Source organism: Pseudopipra pipra, chromosome 2 (assembly GCF_036250125.1).
Source record: "Pseudopipra pipra isolate bDixPip1 chromosome 2, bDixPip1.hap1, whole genome shotgun sequence".
In the NCBI taxonomy this organism is placed as follows: Eukaryota; Metazoa; Chordata; class Aves; order Passeriformes; family Pipridae; genus Pseudopipra; species Pseudopipra pipra.
The window spans coordinates 101,972,376-101,991,623 of record NC_087550.1 but is presented as its reverse complement, the minus strand read 5'-3'; the positions used below and the strand labels follow the sequence as shown (position 1 = coordinate 101,991,623).

At 38.6% G+C, this 19,248-nt stretch overlaps 1 protein-coding gene across 1 annotated transcript; it reads right to left on the bottom strand.

Annotated features, from left to right (window-relative positions):
• Positions 1–10,389: 10,389 nt before the first annotated feature.
• LOC135409714 (uncharacterized) lies at positions 10,390–11,233 on the bottom strand. The gene is given in 5 exon segments (XM_064645613.1): positions 10,390–10,682; positions 10,684–10,948; positions 10,950–11,043; positions 11,046–11,119; positions 11,199–11,233. Coding segments are annotated over 5 exon segments (603 nt in total). The 3' UTR covers positions 10,390–10,547.
• Positions 11,234–19,248: the final 8,015 nt, after the last annotated feature.

Sequence of the window (19,248 nt, the reverse complement as noted above, 5' to 3'; positions counted from 1 at the left end):
ACATGAAGCCAGTCATCTGCAATTCTGTTTTGGTGCAGATTTATAACTGGGGAGATTGAGAGTTGTTAACCCCATCTCCTTCCTCATGTCCCTTCCAGAGGCTCTATGTGTCATAAGACCCTAACACTGACACACACATATCCTATCTGAAAAAGAGTTCTACCCACCACACTCAGTTCCTTTACATGAAGAATTAGACTGATATATTTTTTATTGCCAAAGTATTTCTGCATTACTGAGCATATAAAAAGATTTTCACTGCACTCTATTATAGTTGCACTATTTTTAGTCTATATGTTACTCCAGTCTTAACTTTTACTCTCCAGTTTTACTTCTGTTTATGATTACCATACTGGGCTGGAAATTCTGACTTTCAGAGTTCATTAAACAGCTACACCTCTATATTGCAGGGAGTAAAAGAAGACATCTAGAGGTTCACTGCTGTGAAGTTTGAAGGAAATTTCATGTCCCCTGAGTTAACTGGACTAAGTGTTATCCAGCACACTTGGGGACTGAAACACAACTGCCTTTCTCCAGAGTTCATCCACACCTGAGTTCCATTCCTGAACCTATGGTGCAGGTCCAAGGGAAAGGACACTGAGTCAAGGCTCCCAAAGGATCATGTTCCATCAAAGTTGTTAGAGGCTGGGTACCGATAACACTGAGTGTAAGAAAGTAGCAAGCCACAAGAGGAAAATGTTTACACAGCACATCCAAGAGGAAAAAATGTGTGAGGCTGTGTCTCCTCCAGGAAAGTATATGGACAAGTATTTCTGCAGTCATCTGCTTGTACCCCTGACTATGGTGCTATCCATCCTGGCTCCTAGTCAGCTGCATCCAGTCAAGACTCAGTGAGCATAACACTGAGTTTGCTCAGGGTTGTGTTCCTGTCTGGGTGAGCTGTAAAACCACCACTGAGGATTCCTCTACACTCACCTGCAGAAAAAGCCACACTGGAGCAAACAACACAGGACTAACAAAAGGGAAAAATAGAGCTTTGAGGGGAAATGCACTCAGTGTGGCTTTGTTCCAAGCCTGTTTTAGAGGTGAGTCATCTGCTCATTTATGTGGAAGAGGCTTTCTTTGAAATCTGTTTATCCATACCAAATTAGGACAAGGATTTCTAGCACTTTATAATACTACAGCTATTTGAAGAACATCAGCATCCTCTAGCTACACTGTATAGCAAAGACAACAGACACAGAAACATTTCTGTGGTTGTTGATATACAAACAATAAAGGATGTGTATGACTTTCAGACAGAGCAGCTACTCAGACTGGGCACAGGAGATATCAGCATACCAACTATAAAGAGAAATATTGGGTTTGTTATTCACAGGCTGGTTTCTGAATAAGATTCAGCAGACATATGTAAAAACTGCTTTTTAAAGTCAGAGGATAGACTTGGGCTTGTCCTGTATATGTAATTATGGGCCATGAGATAACAGGGAAACCACTAGTTCCCATCTGCTTTTTCTCGTCCAGTGGCTCTCGTTGCCCCAAAATAGCTGGGTCTACTCTGTAACACTGACTTTTTACAATAACTCCTTAGAGGAGGATCCCACTGCCTAAAGTTCTGCCAGGAGCTCTATCAGAAGTAGTTTTCTCTGTTTCATGCAGACCATGACGTAGTTGTCTGCCCAAAAGCTGGGAGGTACTTAATTCTCCTCTAAATTTGAACCTTCTGTTTTCATAATATTTAAGTAAACTGAGAGTTCCCTGATGGATGAAACAAGCCAAACATGCTCTGTCAGATCAGTTCAGGGAGTACCAATGAAGTCTGTTTCAATAGAGTTCCCTTTTATGAAGCATTACTTTAGCATACAGGATAATGATTTGTCTAAATGACTTTTTTTTTCTCTGAAAGTAAATATATTTATACCTTCAGAAGTCTGTGGGAGGTGATATTGCTGATGAAAATACCTATATTTATTATAATTATTATGACAACCATATGTAGGATACCATTGCTGCAGGTACAGTGGACATGTAGGGTGGAAAGACAATCTCTGCCCAAAGAATCTTTTGGTTCTCAAGAAGACCTGTTCTACACGCTCACTTACGCTTGGCAATACTCTGCTCTTCTGCCAATGTCTGTTTGCTGACACTGGAGTTTTCCCTCCAAAGACAAAACAAAATGATAAAACTGTGAAAACCCAGTGGCCTTTCAATACTTAAGGGGCTTATAAGACAGATGGAGACATACTTTGTACAAGGCCTATTGTAATAGGACAAAGAGTAATGGTTTTAAACTGAAAGTTGGTAGATTTTGACTGGACACAAGGAAGATATTTTTCATGGGGAGGTTGGTGAGACACTGGAACAGGTTGCGCAGAGAAGTTTTGGATCCCCCATCCCTGGAAGTATTCAGTCATGTTAGATGGGGCTTTGAGCAACCTGATCTAGTGAAAAATGTCCCTGCCCACGGCAGGGAGTAGATGATCTTTAAGGTCCCATCCAACACAAACCATTATAAGATTTGATGATTCTATGAAAAATTCCTTCCTTGGGTTAAAAGTCATGCTACATGTATTTTTTGAGTAGTTATGCTGTGGTCTAAGATGAGTATTTAAAGAATGTGAGACATATGTAATTGTCTGGATTTTTTAATCACTTGGTAAATACTTAAACAATCTTTCTCCTCCACTGTGCAATGTGTTAGAAAGCCAAATATTCTCTGTGCATGCTGTAACAGGCAATGAAACTACATATGCCTTTAGTGACCTTATGCAGAGATTGCATCTACATTTTCAAAATGTACATGGAAACTTTCCAAAACTGCACAACCCTAGACTTTACAAATAAATGTTCTTAGCATGACAGACAACAGGAGTCCATATGGCAGAAAAAGAAACCTCTAAAATAACCTCTTGTACAGAAATAATGATGATTCTTATTTATGGTTCCTTTCACAGAATACTATAAAAGTAGAGATTTTTTAAGGAAATCTCTGAATCTTGTCCAGTATGGTTTATTATGAGACAACATGTTATATTTCTGTGAATTTTTCATTCAAATAGCTTGGCATACATTTAATGCTTACAATGTCACGTCATCTTACTAAAAAGGGAAATATGGATCTGATGTCTCACTTTGACAGACCTGGACTCCCTTTATCCTGTACCAGACTACTCACAGACATACAAAGGCCCAGGAGTGCTAGGAAGGGTGATTTAATGCTGAAATAAGAGTACAAAAATTGAAATACCAGCATCAGTGAAGTCAGTGACAAAACCCTTGACTTGATTTAAATGAAACCAGTATGTTTTTCACATGAATGTATGAGACAAGAAGACAAATTGTATCTGATTTTATACATTTCAGGAAACCTTACGCTTAGTACTCAGAATGTTATTGAAAAAGAAAAATAATCCAGAAAAACTGCCTAATTTTTGCTAGGCTAGTGTGGAAAACATTTAAGCAGTGGATGGCTGCGTATTGATTAACCTGGGCTTATCATCATTCAGAAACAGCTTTCTCAAGTAAGTGCTCAATACAAATCCTTTATTCCCACAAAACAAATAGTTCACACTTTAGCTATTGTACATGACTGCATCTTAAATTTGGTCACTTAGGAAAAGGAATTAAACAGAAAGTCACTTTTCAGAATGCCACTAACAGAAATGCTCATGGTTAAAACATTCCTGCTTTTACTTACCACGCAGAAAAACACAGAAGCAATTTGTTTGAGAAAATTACATTTCAGTGGAGTACTCTTTCTGCTAGTCATTGAAATGGTTTCTTCCTCCGTGGTTGGTTTCATGTTATGGAAGGTTGGAGCAGCTGTTCAACAATGTCATTACATTCCGCCTCAGTCGCTGTGATGAAGGATGCCAGAGAATAATGGATGCCAGCAAACTGTCCAAGATCAAACACAGAGTCAATAGGCAAGCTCAGCACTCTTCCTGACACAATGCCAGATGAAACTGAGAAGCTAAACTAAGTGAACATGGACAGCTGAGCTACCACTTACAGCAGTTGGCAGCATGGCATGATGGATTAAGTTATGGGGGCCAACAGACATCTGTAGTTGTAAGGTGGTGGGCTGTATGTTGTGCCTATCAGAAAAATAAACCCGAGAAATAAATTGTATATTTGAGTACAGATGGACAAAGAAAGGAATCTTTAACATAGATCTCAGTAGGAGAAGAAGAAAACTGAGAGTGCATTAAAACAGGAGAAACATGACTCCTGATATTTGTTCCTGTTACATTCAAGAAAGGAAGATCTTCGTTCTTTTTTTCAAGAAGAATTTAAAGCTTTTGTTAAGATGTATATGTAACTTGTCCTTACAGAAGCAATACTGCAAAAGTCTCAGTTTCTCAACCCAAAGGGAAAAACCCGTAAATGTCCCTCCTTTTTCTAGATTCCCTCTGCTTCTTTATTCGTGATAGAGCCCTCTGCTCAGGCTCTATAAGAAGAGCTGCCTGTATTGTATGTTTTTACATAATCATAAGGGAGGGCATTCAGGTCCATATCTCAGCTTACCAATTTACTATTTTCTTCAAGTTGCTGGGGTTGTGTGCTGCTTTCTTCATCCAGAACAGTGTGTGATCTCCTTAAGTTATAAATTGCAAACACTTTACGTCAAGTTAAGGTTGCTTTATTTGTTGATTTTCTTACAGTTGTAACAGTAGGTAAGTAATTTCAGTCTGTTCCAAAGTAATTTGGGCATCCCTATCTCAAAAATTCTTCCCTTCCACACTTCTATCAAGTACATAAAATCAAACTCATCTAGTATTAATCATGAGACAGACAAGGAATCTTATCTCTTCCAGACAACTCCTGTTTGTTGCACTGCCTTCACCTCCAGTACCTCCTAAAACCATTTCTCATTTAATGACTTGGGAAGAGGTGCTTTTTTTCTGCTCCAGCTGGATATTAATGAAAAATATCTTCGGTTGCTTAAGAAGATTTCTCTGCTTGTAAAACTCAAAAAAAATAATTAAACCCTATGCAGGATGGGGCTGCCCTGTCTTTGTGCAAAAGTATTACTAAAGCTGAGGAGAGACTGAAGTGATAAGGGATTGGCACTGCAGCACTTCACACTGGTCTCCCACGGTGTCACTGCTATTGCAGCTGTGATGGTGGTGGTCTAAAGAAGGTTTGTGCATACATGAGAGACAACTTTTGTTAGGAGAGATTTTATCTTTTTGTCACTTAAACTAAATACTGAAAAAAAATGGATAGCTTCTGTGTACACAAGTCCTTCTTCAGGCACATACAAAAATTAAGGCCACTGAATACTATCTTAGCTATTATACTAGGCAGTGACTGCTGTAAATTTTATTCAACCTGCCAGCCAAGGATGGTAATGAAAATGGAGTTGTACAGAGACAACGAGGCTTTTAGAGTAATGTTTAAAAGTTACCAAGGTAATTCTAACATAGATTCTGAAAGACGCCAGGACTGCCTGCAGTCTTGTCTTCAAATATGAGATATGTGGAAGACCATGATCATGGAACAAAAGCATTCTGCAGGGCATACTTACCCTTCCCAATCCATTATTTTCCACCAGTCAGAATATTTTTCTTGTGATACACAATATTTATTGCTTCTGACAAGCTGGATAGCTGAATTACCTTCAGGTTTGTAGTTGCCTTGGGCCACAGCCACATTCAGGACTGACTTCTCTGGTGATAGTCTCTGGGGCAGGCTTCCACGCTTCCGTTTTTGAAGACAGAGGAAATAAATGATAAGGAGATGTAGAACAGGCTACAGTAAGAAATAACACATGGCATTTATGTGATCAGTTATATCTTGGACATTTATAATGATATTAGGCGAATTAATCAAAGCTCAGAAGCTCAAGGCACAGACAGGCAGTTTTTTCTCATCCATTTAAAAGGACAGCCTAGACACTGTTGTCCACATTTGAGAGACAGGTGAGAGCAGAGCCAAGTTCTGTGATAATGACACCAGCAGCAATTAACTCTGAGTGGAGGCTGACACTGCTGTAATAGGAAGCTCTCATTACCAGAATTACATGATAGACCTGACTTGTATCAAAATCCTGACACCTCTCTGAAGCTGATACTACTTAATGAACAGTTGCAATTCCTGTGCTTTGGACACCACTTGACCAAGTTGTTTTTTACTGTAACTAATGTCCTGTTGTATGAAAAGATCCCATCACAGTATTTTAAAAATAATTTTTTAATGGCTTTTGATCAATAGTAACGTTACCATCAAGCACAACAAACATTAGTCAACTGTTACTACTAATCACTGAAAGCAAAATAAAAGCTACGCTAATTCTAAATTATTCCTTTTTCCTAACATACTTTTTTGATGTTTCTCAGCTAAGTATGTTGGATATATGTAATCTCACTCCTTGGTGCCTCACTTTCCCTGTGGAGAGCTGAACAAGTGTAGGTATGCAACCATGGGATTCATCTTACCAAGTTTTAACCCATGTCTTCACATGAAATATGTCATCCTACAGGAGTGCCTACCTCTCATCATGGGTTGTTGAGGATGTCTGCAAAATTACTTGGATGAGAAGCCTGGCATTAAAATTAGGTGACAACAATCAGATCATGGACAGAAGAGTATCTAAAATTAAGGCACTGAAATGTGTTTAGAAATCAGGGAATGTCATAACTGAGAAAATCTGGACATCACAATTCTTTAATTAAGAGGAGAGAAAGATACACTTGAAACACTGACAACTAAGGATGAGGAAAAATAAGAATGACTTATAAGAAAAGGCTGCAAATGGCACCTATTTACGTATTACTAAAAACCACTGTAATTCAATGTCAGTAAATAAGGGCAAGTGTCCTGAAGCAGGCTATGATTCCTTTAAATCAAGTCCAAGTGACCATGTCATTGTGTCTTTACTTGTTTTCTATATATTGGCATTCCTTAATTTAAACAAGAAGAAAACACAGAACCACCTTATTAAATCCACTGAGCCAGAAGACATATATGATCTCTTCTGCACACACAAAACACATCAATCTGAGCTCCATTCCTTAAAGAGGTATCAGTCACAGAAGAGTCCTCTTCATTTGATGAGAAGTAGTTCTGTTATAGTTTTTGGTGGTTTCTATTGGCTGTATCTGATTTTAGTGGAGAGAAGCTTATAGTTTGATGGCCTGAGTTAGGCAGGATTCAAGTTTTAGACTATCCGTTTGCTTTGTGGAATAATGACAGAACTATAGTTGCCTGCAGATTTCAGAAAGATGGGGAAAAAATATAGTACAGAGATTAAACTCTTCTCTCTTTAGAGCATCTAGTGATGTTAGAGCAAACTGATATGCAGTAATCATGCTTATGAGCTGGTGTGTACCTCTGACATTTGGTCTTGGTAATTTTGGAGATTAAATTGCTCCTTCATTTCCTGATTTATTTTTTTTTTAATTTGTTTGGGTTTTTTTGTTTGGTTTGGTTTGGTTTGGTTTTTGTTTGTTTGTTCGGGTTTTTGTTTGTTTTGTTTTGTTTGAGTTTTTGTTTGTTTGGGGTTTTTTTTGTTTTTCTGGTTTTTTTGTGTGAAGTGATCAGAGTGTCATCCTCTGATGGAGCTGTCATCTTTTTGGATGAGCAGAAGAAACCGCAAAGCACTGGCCAAAATAAATGAATTATTATCATGGAAATTAATTTTGCTTTGTCCAACCTGCCAGGGAAAATAACCAGTCCAAGCTGAGCACATCAGGTTTGTGTTTCACTGCTGGATGTATATTTAACTGTTACAATATTTTAGACAGACTTCATCTGTAATCTGGTGGAGATTATTATCCTGATTTGTGTCCATACATACAGCTTTCCATGTCCAACACTGGCTGAAAGCCCCAGAACACCTCCTAAGAGTAACTGAGTGGATCTTATTATTTCCATTATGCTGGCAGTGGTATTTTTGTGGGTTTTGTATTGATGATCGTGTCACTATCATCTAAAGAGAGCCATAGGGGATGGTCTGAGGTTCAGCTGTGATGTGCACATGAGGAACAGTTCCTATCTGCAAAACTGTACCCCTATCATATGGCTGGAAGCATGTGCTAAATCACTTCAGCTCCCATAAAGCTTGTCCAATACATACTAACGAGAGAATATGTGTGTGCACTCAGTGATCTTCCATCTGATCTACTGCAGTGTTGGTCTGACCTATGTGAACCATTTTCCACTGCAAAGACAGTGGATGTCAGGCACCAGCAGAGGTGAAAGTAATTCTCAGGCAGAAAGCTCCTGCTTCCTGCTGTTATCAAAGCCAAGAGGAAGTGCCCTCTGCTTCCCATGAAGTGACCTTTTGTGCCCAATATTCCTTATAATGGCATCACGCTTCAGGAACCAGCTCCTCTGTGGGAGACTAGAGGTATAATGGTGAACTGATGAAAGAAATAGAGGTATCAAAGGTGCAGGACATGAGTGTGCAAAGGTAATGCCTCATGCAGAAGTAATACCTCGAGTCAGCTGGGAAGCAAGAAGGGAGAAAGCCTTGCAGAGGCTGGAGAGGTGAGTGACATGAACTGAGCCAGGCAGAAAGAAGGCTGGGGGCATGGTGATACCTCTGTTGATCAAAATGAGTACATGAAAGGAAAAGTAAAAATGTGCTGAGAGCTTATAGAAGCAGTTCTGTGACTAAATATAGACTGTTCCTCACTGTGAGAAGTCAGTATTGGCCTTCTTAACCTGATTGTATCATATGGTTTGGGAAAATGAAGTCAAGTTGTTCTACCCAGATGTGGTAATTATATCTTCATTTACTGAACCTCTTTTAGAAGTACCCATCGGAAAACTGTTGTGCCCTGCTTTTTAAATTTCCTCTTCAAAATATCTTCTCTGAACTGAAGCACATAATAAAAAGAAATCATAAAGGCTTAACAGAACCCAGAATGTTCAGCAGCAGATTTGCATGACTGGTGATCTCTCCATATAGACAAAGCATCTCCTGATGGAACCCAGGCATAACAGACCATGATATTCAAAACAAGTTACGCTGCTGCGTGTTCACAATGCTATTGCTTTCAAATCTGAACATCAGAAAAGAAGTCAAAGTCTTCTTTGTTCCTAGCTTCTTTCCAAGGGTTTATTATTATTTTTTCTTAAAGCTCCATTGCATAGCTCTTGTGATTTGTATCTTCTGTCTCCTGTCAAGCTATGTGTTTCTTAAAGCCCTGGCTGTTCATATTAACTCCATAAATAAAATTCGAGCTTTTCTTTCTTTTTCCTTTAAGTTACTTTCTGATTAACAGAGAGAAACTAGGAAATAGATCCAGATCTAAAGATATAGAACAGAAGACAAAATAAAGCAGTAAATATGGATTTAAAAATCTCATCATTTGAAACACAATTTGGTTTAATTTGTTAGAGGCTGTGTAACGATGTGTGCATACACAGTCAGACCATACTGCTAGTCCTTTTTTCTGAGAGATAAAAATATCATAAAAACTTACACCACTTTGGTGGCTTCTCTTATTGTTGTTGTTACCTCCTTCCCACCTACAAATGCCAATAATTAAGTTGGGCAGTAAAACTAAGGTCAGATGTTGCATTTGTCCAGGAGGAGATAGATGAGCAAATAAACATAGAAGCAGATCTTCCAGTTTACTTTTATTCTTAACCCTGACAACTCTTGACCTTCTTTATCAAGCAACTGCTGTGCTAGAGGACTCAGGTTGAATTGAGCACAAGTAGTACTTTTTGTCATCCTGATGTCCTGTTTGTCTCTTTAGGTCTGTGAAAGCCTGCCTTTCTCAGATGGACAGTAAGGCCCAGTGGGTGCTGATGGGACACCACACTCTTGATTTTCTGTCTGATATAAAGATATAAGCAAGAGCACATAAAGAGCTCAGAAACACTTTCCAATTCATTACCTTAGAGGCTGCCTCTAGGAAGCTGGGCTAAACTGACATTCCCAAATAGATATCTGACCTCTTGACCCAACCCCAGAGCAGCACAACTTGGGACTTGCCTGAGAAAAATGCAGTTCATCATCATTTCTCGCCCAGGCAGAGCAGGTGTATCTGTTCATATTGTCAGTTACCACGTTTTCTCAAGCACTGTTTTCACTGAGGAGGGTGGTGGAGGGAAGATCTAGGATCTTCTGGAATGGGGACCTCCTACACACTAGATAGCTAATTTTATAGACACTTCTACAATGGCTGACATAAAGAGAGTTTGAAGGACTGGAGGCAGTAGTTTCACAGACCCAGTTGTACAACACAGAATCCCATCTAGAAGAGAGGGAGACTTAAAGAAAAAAAGCAGGAATTTAAGTAATACTTTACCTCTTGAGGCTGTCTCTCTTGCAGATTTATACAGTCGCAGCAACAGCACCATGACAGCTGACATTTCACCTCCCTGAGGTATTAACATACTTTAACTCTGTATTTTCCAATCTTGTTTTAATTTAAGCACCATCTCAATATCTTTACAAACCCCATCAATATTGTTTTCATTTATGCAAAAATAATCCACGGAAATTTGCAGTTGCATTTAGCTCTGTGGTTTTCCCAGTTTATTTAGAATCATGGAACATTTTAGGGTGGAAAAGACCTCTGAGATCATCAAATCCAACTGCTAACCCAGCACTGCCAGGTACACCATTAAACCATGTTCCTAAGCACCACATCTACATGCCTTTTAAATACCTCCAGGGATGGTGACTCCATCACTTCCCTGGGCATCCTGTTCCACAGTTTGACAAACGTTTCCATGAAGAAATTTTTCCTAACATCCATCTCTATACCTCTCCTTGCGCAACTCGAGGTAATTTCCTCTCACTGTGTCACTTGTTACCTGGGAGAAGAGACTCACCCCCACTTGCCTACAAGCTCCTTTCAGGTAGTTGTAGAGAGTAATGAGATCTCCCTTGAGCCTCCTTTTCTCCAGGCTAAACAACCCCAGCTCCCTCAGCTGCTCCTCATAAGACTTGTGCTCCAGACCCTTCACCAGCTCCACTGCCCTTCTCTGGACATGCTCCAGCACCTCAATGTCCTTCCTGCATCAAGAAGCCTGGAACTGGACACAGGACTCGAGGTGCAGCCTCACCCGTGCCCAGTACAGGCGGACAATCTCTTCCCTGGTCCTGCTGGCCACACTATTGCTGATACAGGCTGGGATGCCATTGGCCTTCTTGGCCACCTGGGCACACTGCTGGCTTGTGTTCAGCCAGCTTCTACTTTGTTGAAGTTTTTCTCATTGGCACTTTTAGTCTATGAATCAAGAAATTATTAAGAAATACTTCTTTCAGTTACCCAGTGGTCACAAGTTCAAGGCTGTTTGGATCCATCCCGACAGAAACAGTCTCCCTGTGCTCCATGCATCTCTGTTAGTAACATCAGGAACTTATTTAGGAACAAATTTAGAGTAGATGCAGCATATTATCATGCATGTTGTTATCTGACATAAACAAAGAGTTCAATATACAAAAATTCTCTTTTTAGGTCTTCTCCCAACTAAGCCACCCATGACTGGTAATAAGGTATTTTCTTTGTCCTTGCAACTGGCTGGGGGTTTCATGGCTCTTTTGCTTCTGTGACAAGTGGTTTTGAAGCTACATGAAGGTGTTCAAATTAGTGTTACAAATCAGTTGATAATTCTGTACATTATTAAGTGTTCCATAATGATGAAACCTGTGGTAGTAGTAGATAAGCCTTTATGATTAATTTCAATTTTCAAAACAAATGCCTGATACAGGCAGTCTCACAATTCTAAATTAGGTTCCCAGTTGCTCACATCTACATTTTTGGATTAATTTTTAATTTTGGGTTCATACTTTTTAATTTTTGACTATAAATTACTAAGACCAAGCTTTAAAAAAATCAAGCCTTAAAAGGTTGAAGCCCAAACACTCATAAACTACTGTTCCCTCTATCAAACACGGTCTTTCACTGTCAAGTATGTACACAGACATGAGAGAATTCCCTTCTGAAAAAGTTGCACCTAGGAGGGTACTATTGTACAAATTTTCCTGTCTCAGTCTTTACAGATAAAAACTAAAATCCTGGAATAACTGCAACTAAATTCTACAGAAAATATTTCAGGAAAACATGTTATAATAAATTATACAAAAGAAATAACATTGTTTAGAGAAAATATATTAATATAAGACAGCTTGTAAAACTGTCTTGTTTTACACTCATCCATATATTCTCTTGTGCTGAATTTCTATTGTCGCTACCCACTCAGCTTATGGGACATAATCACTAGAATGGTCTTACAACAAAAGACTAGAATTTAGCTAGAGATATTAAGAATAAAGACAAAAATAATTTCATCTAGTTTATTTTGTAGGTAAAAACATCACTAACTTTTTTATCAAATACAGCAGATATAATGTAGTGTATTATTTCCTCCAGTTATACTGTAAGCTACATTGTATAGCAGCTATGATGTTAAAAGAAGCTTAGCACATACATGGAAAGGTGTGAGTATAAATATAAATAATATAATGATGTACTTTCTTAACCAAAGTGTCCTAAAGAAAAGCTGCAGAAACAAAGGATGGCATCAAATATTTCCGGATATTCCCATCATCTATGTACAAAAGACCTTATAGTCCACATGTAAACTCTTTCTTTCCACTACAGTTTTTCCATGTTCATCCTCCAGCTTCTGGCTTGTGTTACACCAAGCTTGTGTTACTCCTCACCAAGTCCAGGAGCCTGTCTCTGACAGCATCCACTAACAAATACTGAGGCAAAGTATATGCTCAGGGTAGCTGTACAGTATCAGAGAATCCTGATCCAAAGGTGATGCAGTTATACCTAATGCCCTTTGAGAGGTATATTTCTTCTGTTAATTCATTCAGTTGCCTTTTTAAACAAATAATTAGTATCTATAACATCCTTCAGTAAGTAGTCCTACAGCTTAACTACCCAATATAGATAGTCAGCTTGCTTTTCTATCTTCCTATCTTCCTTTGATGCCTACCTAATAATTACTAACATCTGCTTTGCTTTTTAGATCTTGTTTAGTACTGGGCTGACTCTGTGTATGTGGCTGTGTTAGGTTAGGGTTTAATTTCCCTTATGTACATTCTTTTCAGTCATCTGCACTGAACTACGAATTGCTTTTGATATTGCTTTTGTTTGTTAGCCCAAAGAGCTCTTGTTATTAAATGTTTACTCTCACTGGTAAGTACACACATCTGATCAATTTGCTTCCTGTCTCCTTATTTAGTTAAATGATGGAGCCCTGTGAGCTTTTCTCTTTACATGTTATCCACCCATCTATTAGTCATTGTCAAGTCTCTCCTTTGACCTCTGTTCAGCTTACAACATCTTTCTTCAATTATAGTCACCAGAACTAGACACAATATTCTCCTGGTGATCACAGCAGTGTCAAAACATGTTGAGTGCTTTTACTCAATATGTGCCTCTTCCATGTCCAAGGATGCCATTAGCTCCTTTGGCCACAGCTTTACAGTGGAAATTTGTGTTCAGCTATCATGATCCTAAAGGCTCTTTTAGAGATGCTGTTTTGTGAGTCTCCCATCCTAAAACTATAGCATACACTTTTCCCCACTTAATTGAATTATGTGCTCCTGACATAAATACACTGATTTAACATACCTGTGTCATTCAGTGACACAACATAGGGTGAGGGAGAAGGGAAAGGAAGATTGGAATGACACCTCAGATCAACCAGGCTGATAAATGTTACATACCTGTCATGAGGTTGCCCTTGGGCAAGTCAGTTCTTGCAGGGTCATGAATTAATGCGTTATTTAGCAACGCTGTTACTCACTCTAGCAGCCTTCTGCTTGCTGTGGCAAGGTTTGTCCATGGCACTCCAGGAGGGGATCTTTGGCCACTTCTCACATCTACATGTCCCACTGCCCATAGAATTGGGACTGATGGAGGCTCTAGGAGGAATCTGAGCAGGACAACTGAAAGAGATGAAAGGGAGCAAATTTAAAGTTGCGCTTTTCTCACAGCATTTATTTCTTGAGCAAGTATAGTACTTTGTGCAGCTGCATATTCTGATATAAAGCACAGCCTTGGATTTCCTGACTGTGGTACATTTGAATGGTAATCGGGCAGTCATGGGGCACAGTCTCCTCTTGGTGTTGTGGCCTAAAAAGAGAAGTAGAATGAGACAGTGAGAATTAAAATAAGAATTTTACATGCTTAATTATGCTTTAAAATAAGTGATAATCATACATACGTATTCCAGATAATATTAAACCAAATATCTCGTAGATTTTTGAATGTAAAAGAAACAAGACTTGATCAAAATTCCATCACAGTCAATTAAAAATATTCCAGCAAAATCACAGCTTCAGTAATAGGGACTGGTTTGGTATTTGCTGTAAATATCACAGAATCATTTAGGTTGGAAAAGACCTTTAAGACCATTGTGACCAACCTTAAAGTATCAGTATCAGTAGCACTCAGCAACATTAGGTTAGGACAAGAACACAAAGTGTAACCTTAGGATGACTGACAATTTCTCAAGAAATGTAAATGAAACAAATTTCATGGTTAACCTGAAAAGTCTTGCAGGAGGTGATGTTGATTCCTCAAGATTCAGTGTCTCAAAACATCGAATTTTCTCAATCTCAGTTGATCCCCTCTTGCTTCCTTTTCTCTAAGAGAGAAAAACACAGCAGACTGTAAACTAATGCTAACACAATATAAAGTATTCTAGTTTGATGATTTTGTACAGTTTTATATTTCAAACTGTATATTCAGGCTTGTTAAATTTTGAAAGAAAGGTAGTAAAAACCTCCTTGGTGCACTACTTGCATCTAGGATATGGAACAAGTTCCTTTCTAAATCAGCTACAAAAATAACAGAACACAGTCCTACATCTGAGAAAGCATCTGCTGCAGCTGCAGGAGTACAGGGCAGAAGGGGGGACTAAGAGGAAAAGAGGGAGGAGTTAAGAGGAGAACACCTTAAGTGCAAACCAAAAGCCTGGCTGTGACATTCATAATTTTTTATGGTAATGGAGCTTATTCTCACCGAGCTTCCCTGCAGTTTTGGAATGGGATGTAACTGACAGGATGAGTCCTAAAGTATGAAAAGGAGGGAAAAAAATTGAAGTTGCCTGAAACATATATTTGCATTTCCAACAGGAGATCTTTTGAAAAGCCACCCTTTTGTGATATACAGTCACTCCTTAGGAAATGAGGATACTTTAACCATCTGCTTTGTGCAGCTGAGGGATGAGATTCTGAACTAATTATGCCTCATACAAGTAACTTCTGATGCCAGTTATTTACATCAGTTCAGAACGAAGCCTCAACGAGGAAAACATCCCTATTCAAGACAATGTGTAAACATATGTCAATGTTAATTACTTGCCTAAATTCTCTTTGGAAGGATGCAAACAGATGCTCAATAGCAAGCACAACTGTGAGGGTTGTTCTGAATATAAACACTCCTAAGCCTGTGGGTAAGTGTTTTCTTACTAGAACTGAAACTAGAATTTTATATCCTATAATTCTACTCAAAACAAAGTACGCATATTGTTCTAATACATAATATCCAATCAAGTTTCACAGAAGAAAATTGGAGTGGCACTGGACAATCTTAAACAGTTTACTTAAAAAATTATTTCTTACTCTTTTGTCATGTTCATAAGAAATGTTTGTCTTTGACAGAATAAACAACCCTTTCTTGTAATTTAATGACCACATCACTTCACAGAATCACAGAATATTCTGTGTTGGAAGGCACCCACAAGAAGCATCCAGTCCAGCTGTTAAGTAAACGGCCCATACAGGGTTGGATCCCACAACCTTGGCATTATTAGCATCATGTTCTAACAAACTCAGCTCATCTCAGGGTCTTGATCTGGGTTATTTTTTATTTCTGTTGTGACTTCTTTAAAAGCAGTTCTTCTAGAATTTTTTTTCTCCATTACACTTCCCTAAAATAACATCACAACACCAACTATAGAGACTGTAAGATTGTCCTCTATAAGTTTTAAAAAATTTTATAGTAATGCATGGATATAAAGGATGTGTTTAATACTGTTTAAACAAATGAGGTTGTTTAGCTTATTCACTTGGTAGAAACAATCATAGTATACAAAAATTAAGCTACAGATATACTGTAGTTCTAAACAAGGCATCTCTGTTACTTTATCTCCTGAGGATCTCTCCTTTTAAAGCCATGCACTCTTTCTGGCAAAGAGCACAGCCTGCTTTATCCACAAATGTATTACATCTGCAGCATGACACAAAAGTCATTACAGCAGCTAAGAAAATGACAACAAAAAAAGAAAACCCTTCTATTTAAAGACCAGGAAAACATATCTAGTGCTGACTGTCTGTTCCCTGCACTGAAATTTCTCATTTCTTTCTTTCAAATGAAACAAATGCACATTTACAAAACTGTGATATGTAGAAAAGATTAAAAATTAAAAATGTTCTTGCAGGATGTATATATACACATATATTTACATCTAAGTATTTTTTCTTAACCTTGGTAATCATAGAGTAGAAAATGCCAAGAAGGATGAAATCCATCATATCTCTACAAGTCTAATGTGGCCTCAGGTTATCTTACTCAAGTGTGAAGGAAGTAGGTCATGTCCTTTGCTCTGTATTTCTGAGGCTCCAAAGGGAAGCACTGTGCTAAGTACCCCCCTTTGTTATGTTCCTGTTCACTACTGAGAGTCCAGCAGAAAGAGAAAATTTGCATGAGGCTCATCACACTCACTTGATCTATCCACTGGATCCTACCTGAACCCAGAAAGTAGCAAGTGTTTTGTAGAAACACCGTGAAGAAGAAAAAGGGGGGTGGGAGGTGGAGGGGGCTTTTCTCATACTCTGCATGGGTATCTGGCTATGTTGTCTTTGTAAATAAAATATTAGGTTTGATAGAAAATATAAAAATATAAAAAACTTGTCATTCCCACAGCGGAGCAGTAAGACCTCCTGTGTTTTTTAAGAGCATATGTGGTTTTGTTTCCTTACACTATGAAACATCCAATCTTTAGCTCCAACCCACTTAAGTTCATGGGACTCATTGGAGTACTGGAGGCCAGGAAAAAGGATAAGTGAGATGGAATTTCAGCTACTTTATTTTAAAGCATTGTTTGCAGGTCTTTTTTCTGGGGTTGCCACTGTGTGATCTTCACAAAATTTCTTAGCCTACTGCTGCTTGAATTAATCAGAGCAATTGCCTGAACTACCAGGACTGATAACATTACTCATGTAAGATTAGATGTCTAATCCACATCAGCTCTAACACTGTGACCATTGAGAGCTCAGAGAGGACCAGCTGAAGCCACATGGAATGACTACAATCTACTCTTAGTGGGGCTTAGAAAAAAGGCCAAGTACTTCTGTTTCTACTTGTGGAAACACTAACAAAATCATCTCTGGATTTGACAAAGTTGTGCTAAGAAATGAATAGAGACAAAAGGATTTATCACAGTATGTAATTTCATTTAAATATTAGAACGTTATGTTCTTTAAACTGTACATTGCAACACTTATTTATTAATAAACACTATTAAAAATGCAGGGATATAAAATATATCAAATATAAGTTAGGAAATAATTAGTAATTGCCTACAAGTTTTATTAAATATATTTATAAAATAAAATTATTACTAGAGTTAAATATAAAAGTTAAAATTTTTTTTCTTGATATGGGAAAAGACACATACTCTTTGTTCTAATGTGTCTGAAAACAATATTCTGTTAAATTTAGGTACTCAGTGTCTTTGGGTACGTCCTTGCATAGTAAATGACATACTTGATCACTTTGTGATCTAATAGCATGCCTTCTGCCTCTGTCTGTGGACCTGTGGCAAGCACGTGACCTAATTCTAGGATGCAATAGAAGGTTAAAAGCACAGGCTAAAAGAAACACCTAAAAGACTCAAAAAAGCCTATAAAAGTATTACATTCCTTGGTTCTCTGAAACAGAATACTGAGTATTCAGTCTTTGAGGGAGCAGTTGCTTATACTGCAGCATATATAAGCCACTTCATTACTGGAGTGCTCTGGCTCAAGTTTAAAAAAATGTTATCCAGATTTTGACTTCTCATTACAATTCAAGAGAGAAAAAAATTCCAATCTCTAAAAAAAATCTTGACAGTGAAACTAAACTACTTCCTGGCCAAATCCACTGCACAATGCTCTTCTTCTTTTGCCTGTGGAAAAGAAATCACAACAGCTGAAATTATACCAAATGAAATGTTCAACTCTTTTTATTTCTGGGGGTTTTTTTTCCATTTTTAAATGAGGTTACATCTCCAGGAATAAAATATGTCTGTGCAGGCTGCCCTTCCTCTGTGTGCAGACTCACTTTGCTGAGTCAGTTTGTGCTTGCACTGACCACCCGGCTGTGCTGAGGGGATGGATGATCCTTCAGGGCAGAAAGTGCAGAGAGTGGCCTGTGCCATGTACAAATTTCTGCCTACCTAGAGAATTGCAACCTCCCTTTTTACTGGATGTAGCTCAGTTCCTTCAACTGTGAAATCTAATTTCTCCCTGGAAGAAAATAAAATGCCATGTGGAATTAGCTGTAAACATTTGTTCCATATGATTTGAAGAGACATGAAAGATCTAAGGATCTTTGATTATTTTTCCACGCTTGAAACTGTGCTTGTACCGAGGGTTGTTGCATTTTCTTTGCTTTCTGTAACACAGAGACAAATAAAAAAGGTTTGTTACTCCAACAGATCTTAGAAACAGGACTTGGAAACTTCCCAATGTTTCAGAAAGAGGGCTGCTGTGAGACAGTTCTATGGAGTTCATTGAGTCATAGAATATCCTGAGTTGGAACTGATACACAACAATCATCAAGTTCAACTCCTGGGAACAAGCAAAAGGGGCTAGGACATCCTGGAGGCTAGAGGTACAATCTCTAGCATTCTCTAGCTGCTGCTTCTGTTTCCTTCTGTAGTTTGGATGTGGTGGTCACAATAAGCATTTTCTAATGGCAAGCTGTAATGCAGGGTACTCCGGCTCCTTCCCTCCTGGTAACCTTTTTCTTCAGGAGACTAAGCAGATGGAAAACTAAGATGGAAAAGGAGAGCAGTTATGACAGGAGAAGCTTGGAGAAGAACCTGGCTAATTTATGGTGGCTGAGGAAATAGCCATGTAAAAAGCATGATTCTTCACTCAGCTCAAAATGCTGGCAAGGTGGAGTTCCTGACTCTGAAAGACACAGAAACATGTCCTCCACCCAGATGAAGTAAACAAACTCGTTGGGAAGTGCTTGTCATTGTGGCTTGGCTCTATATCCTCAACAACACGAGGCAGCAAGGGTAGTCTGGGGAGGGTGTGTGTGGGGATGTAGAGGGACCAAGGCAGGATGGTGGGGTGTGGTGGGCTAA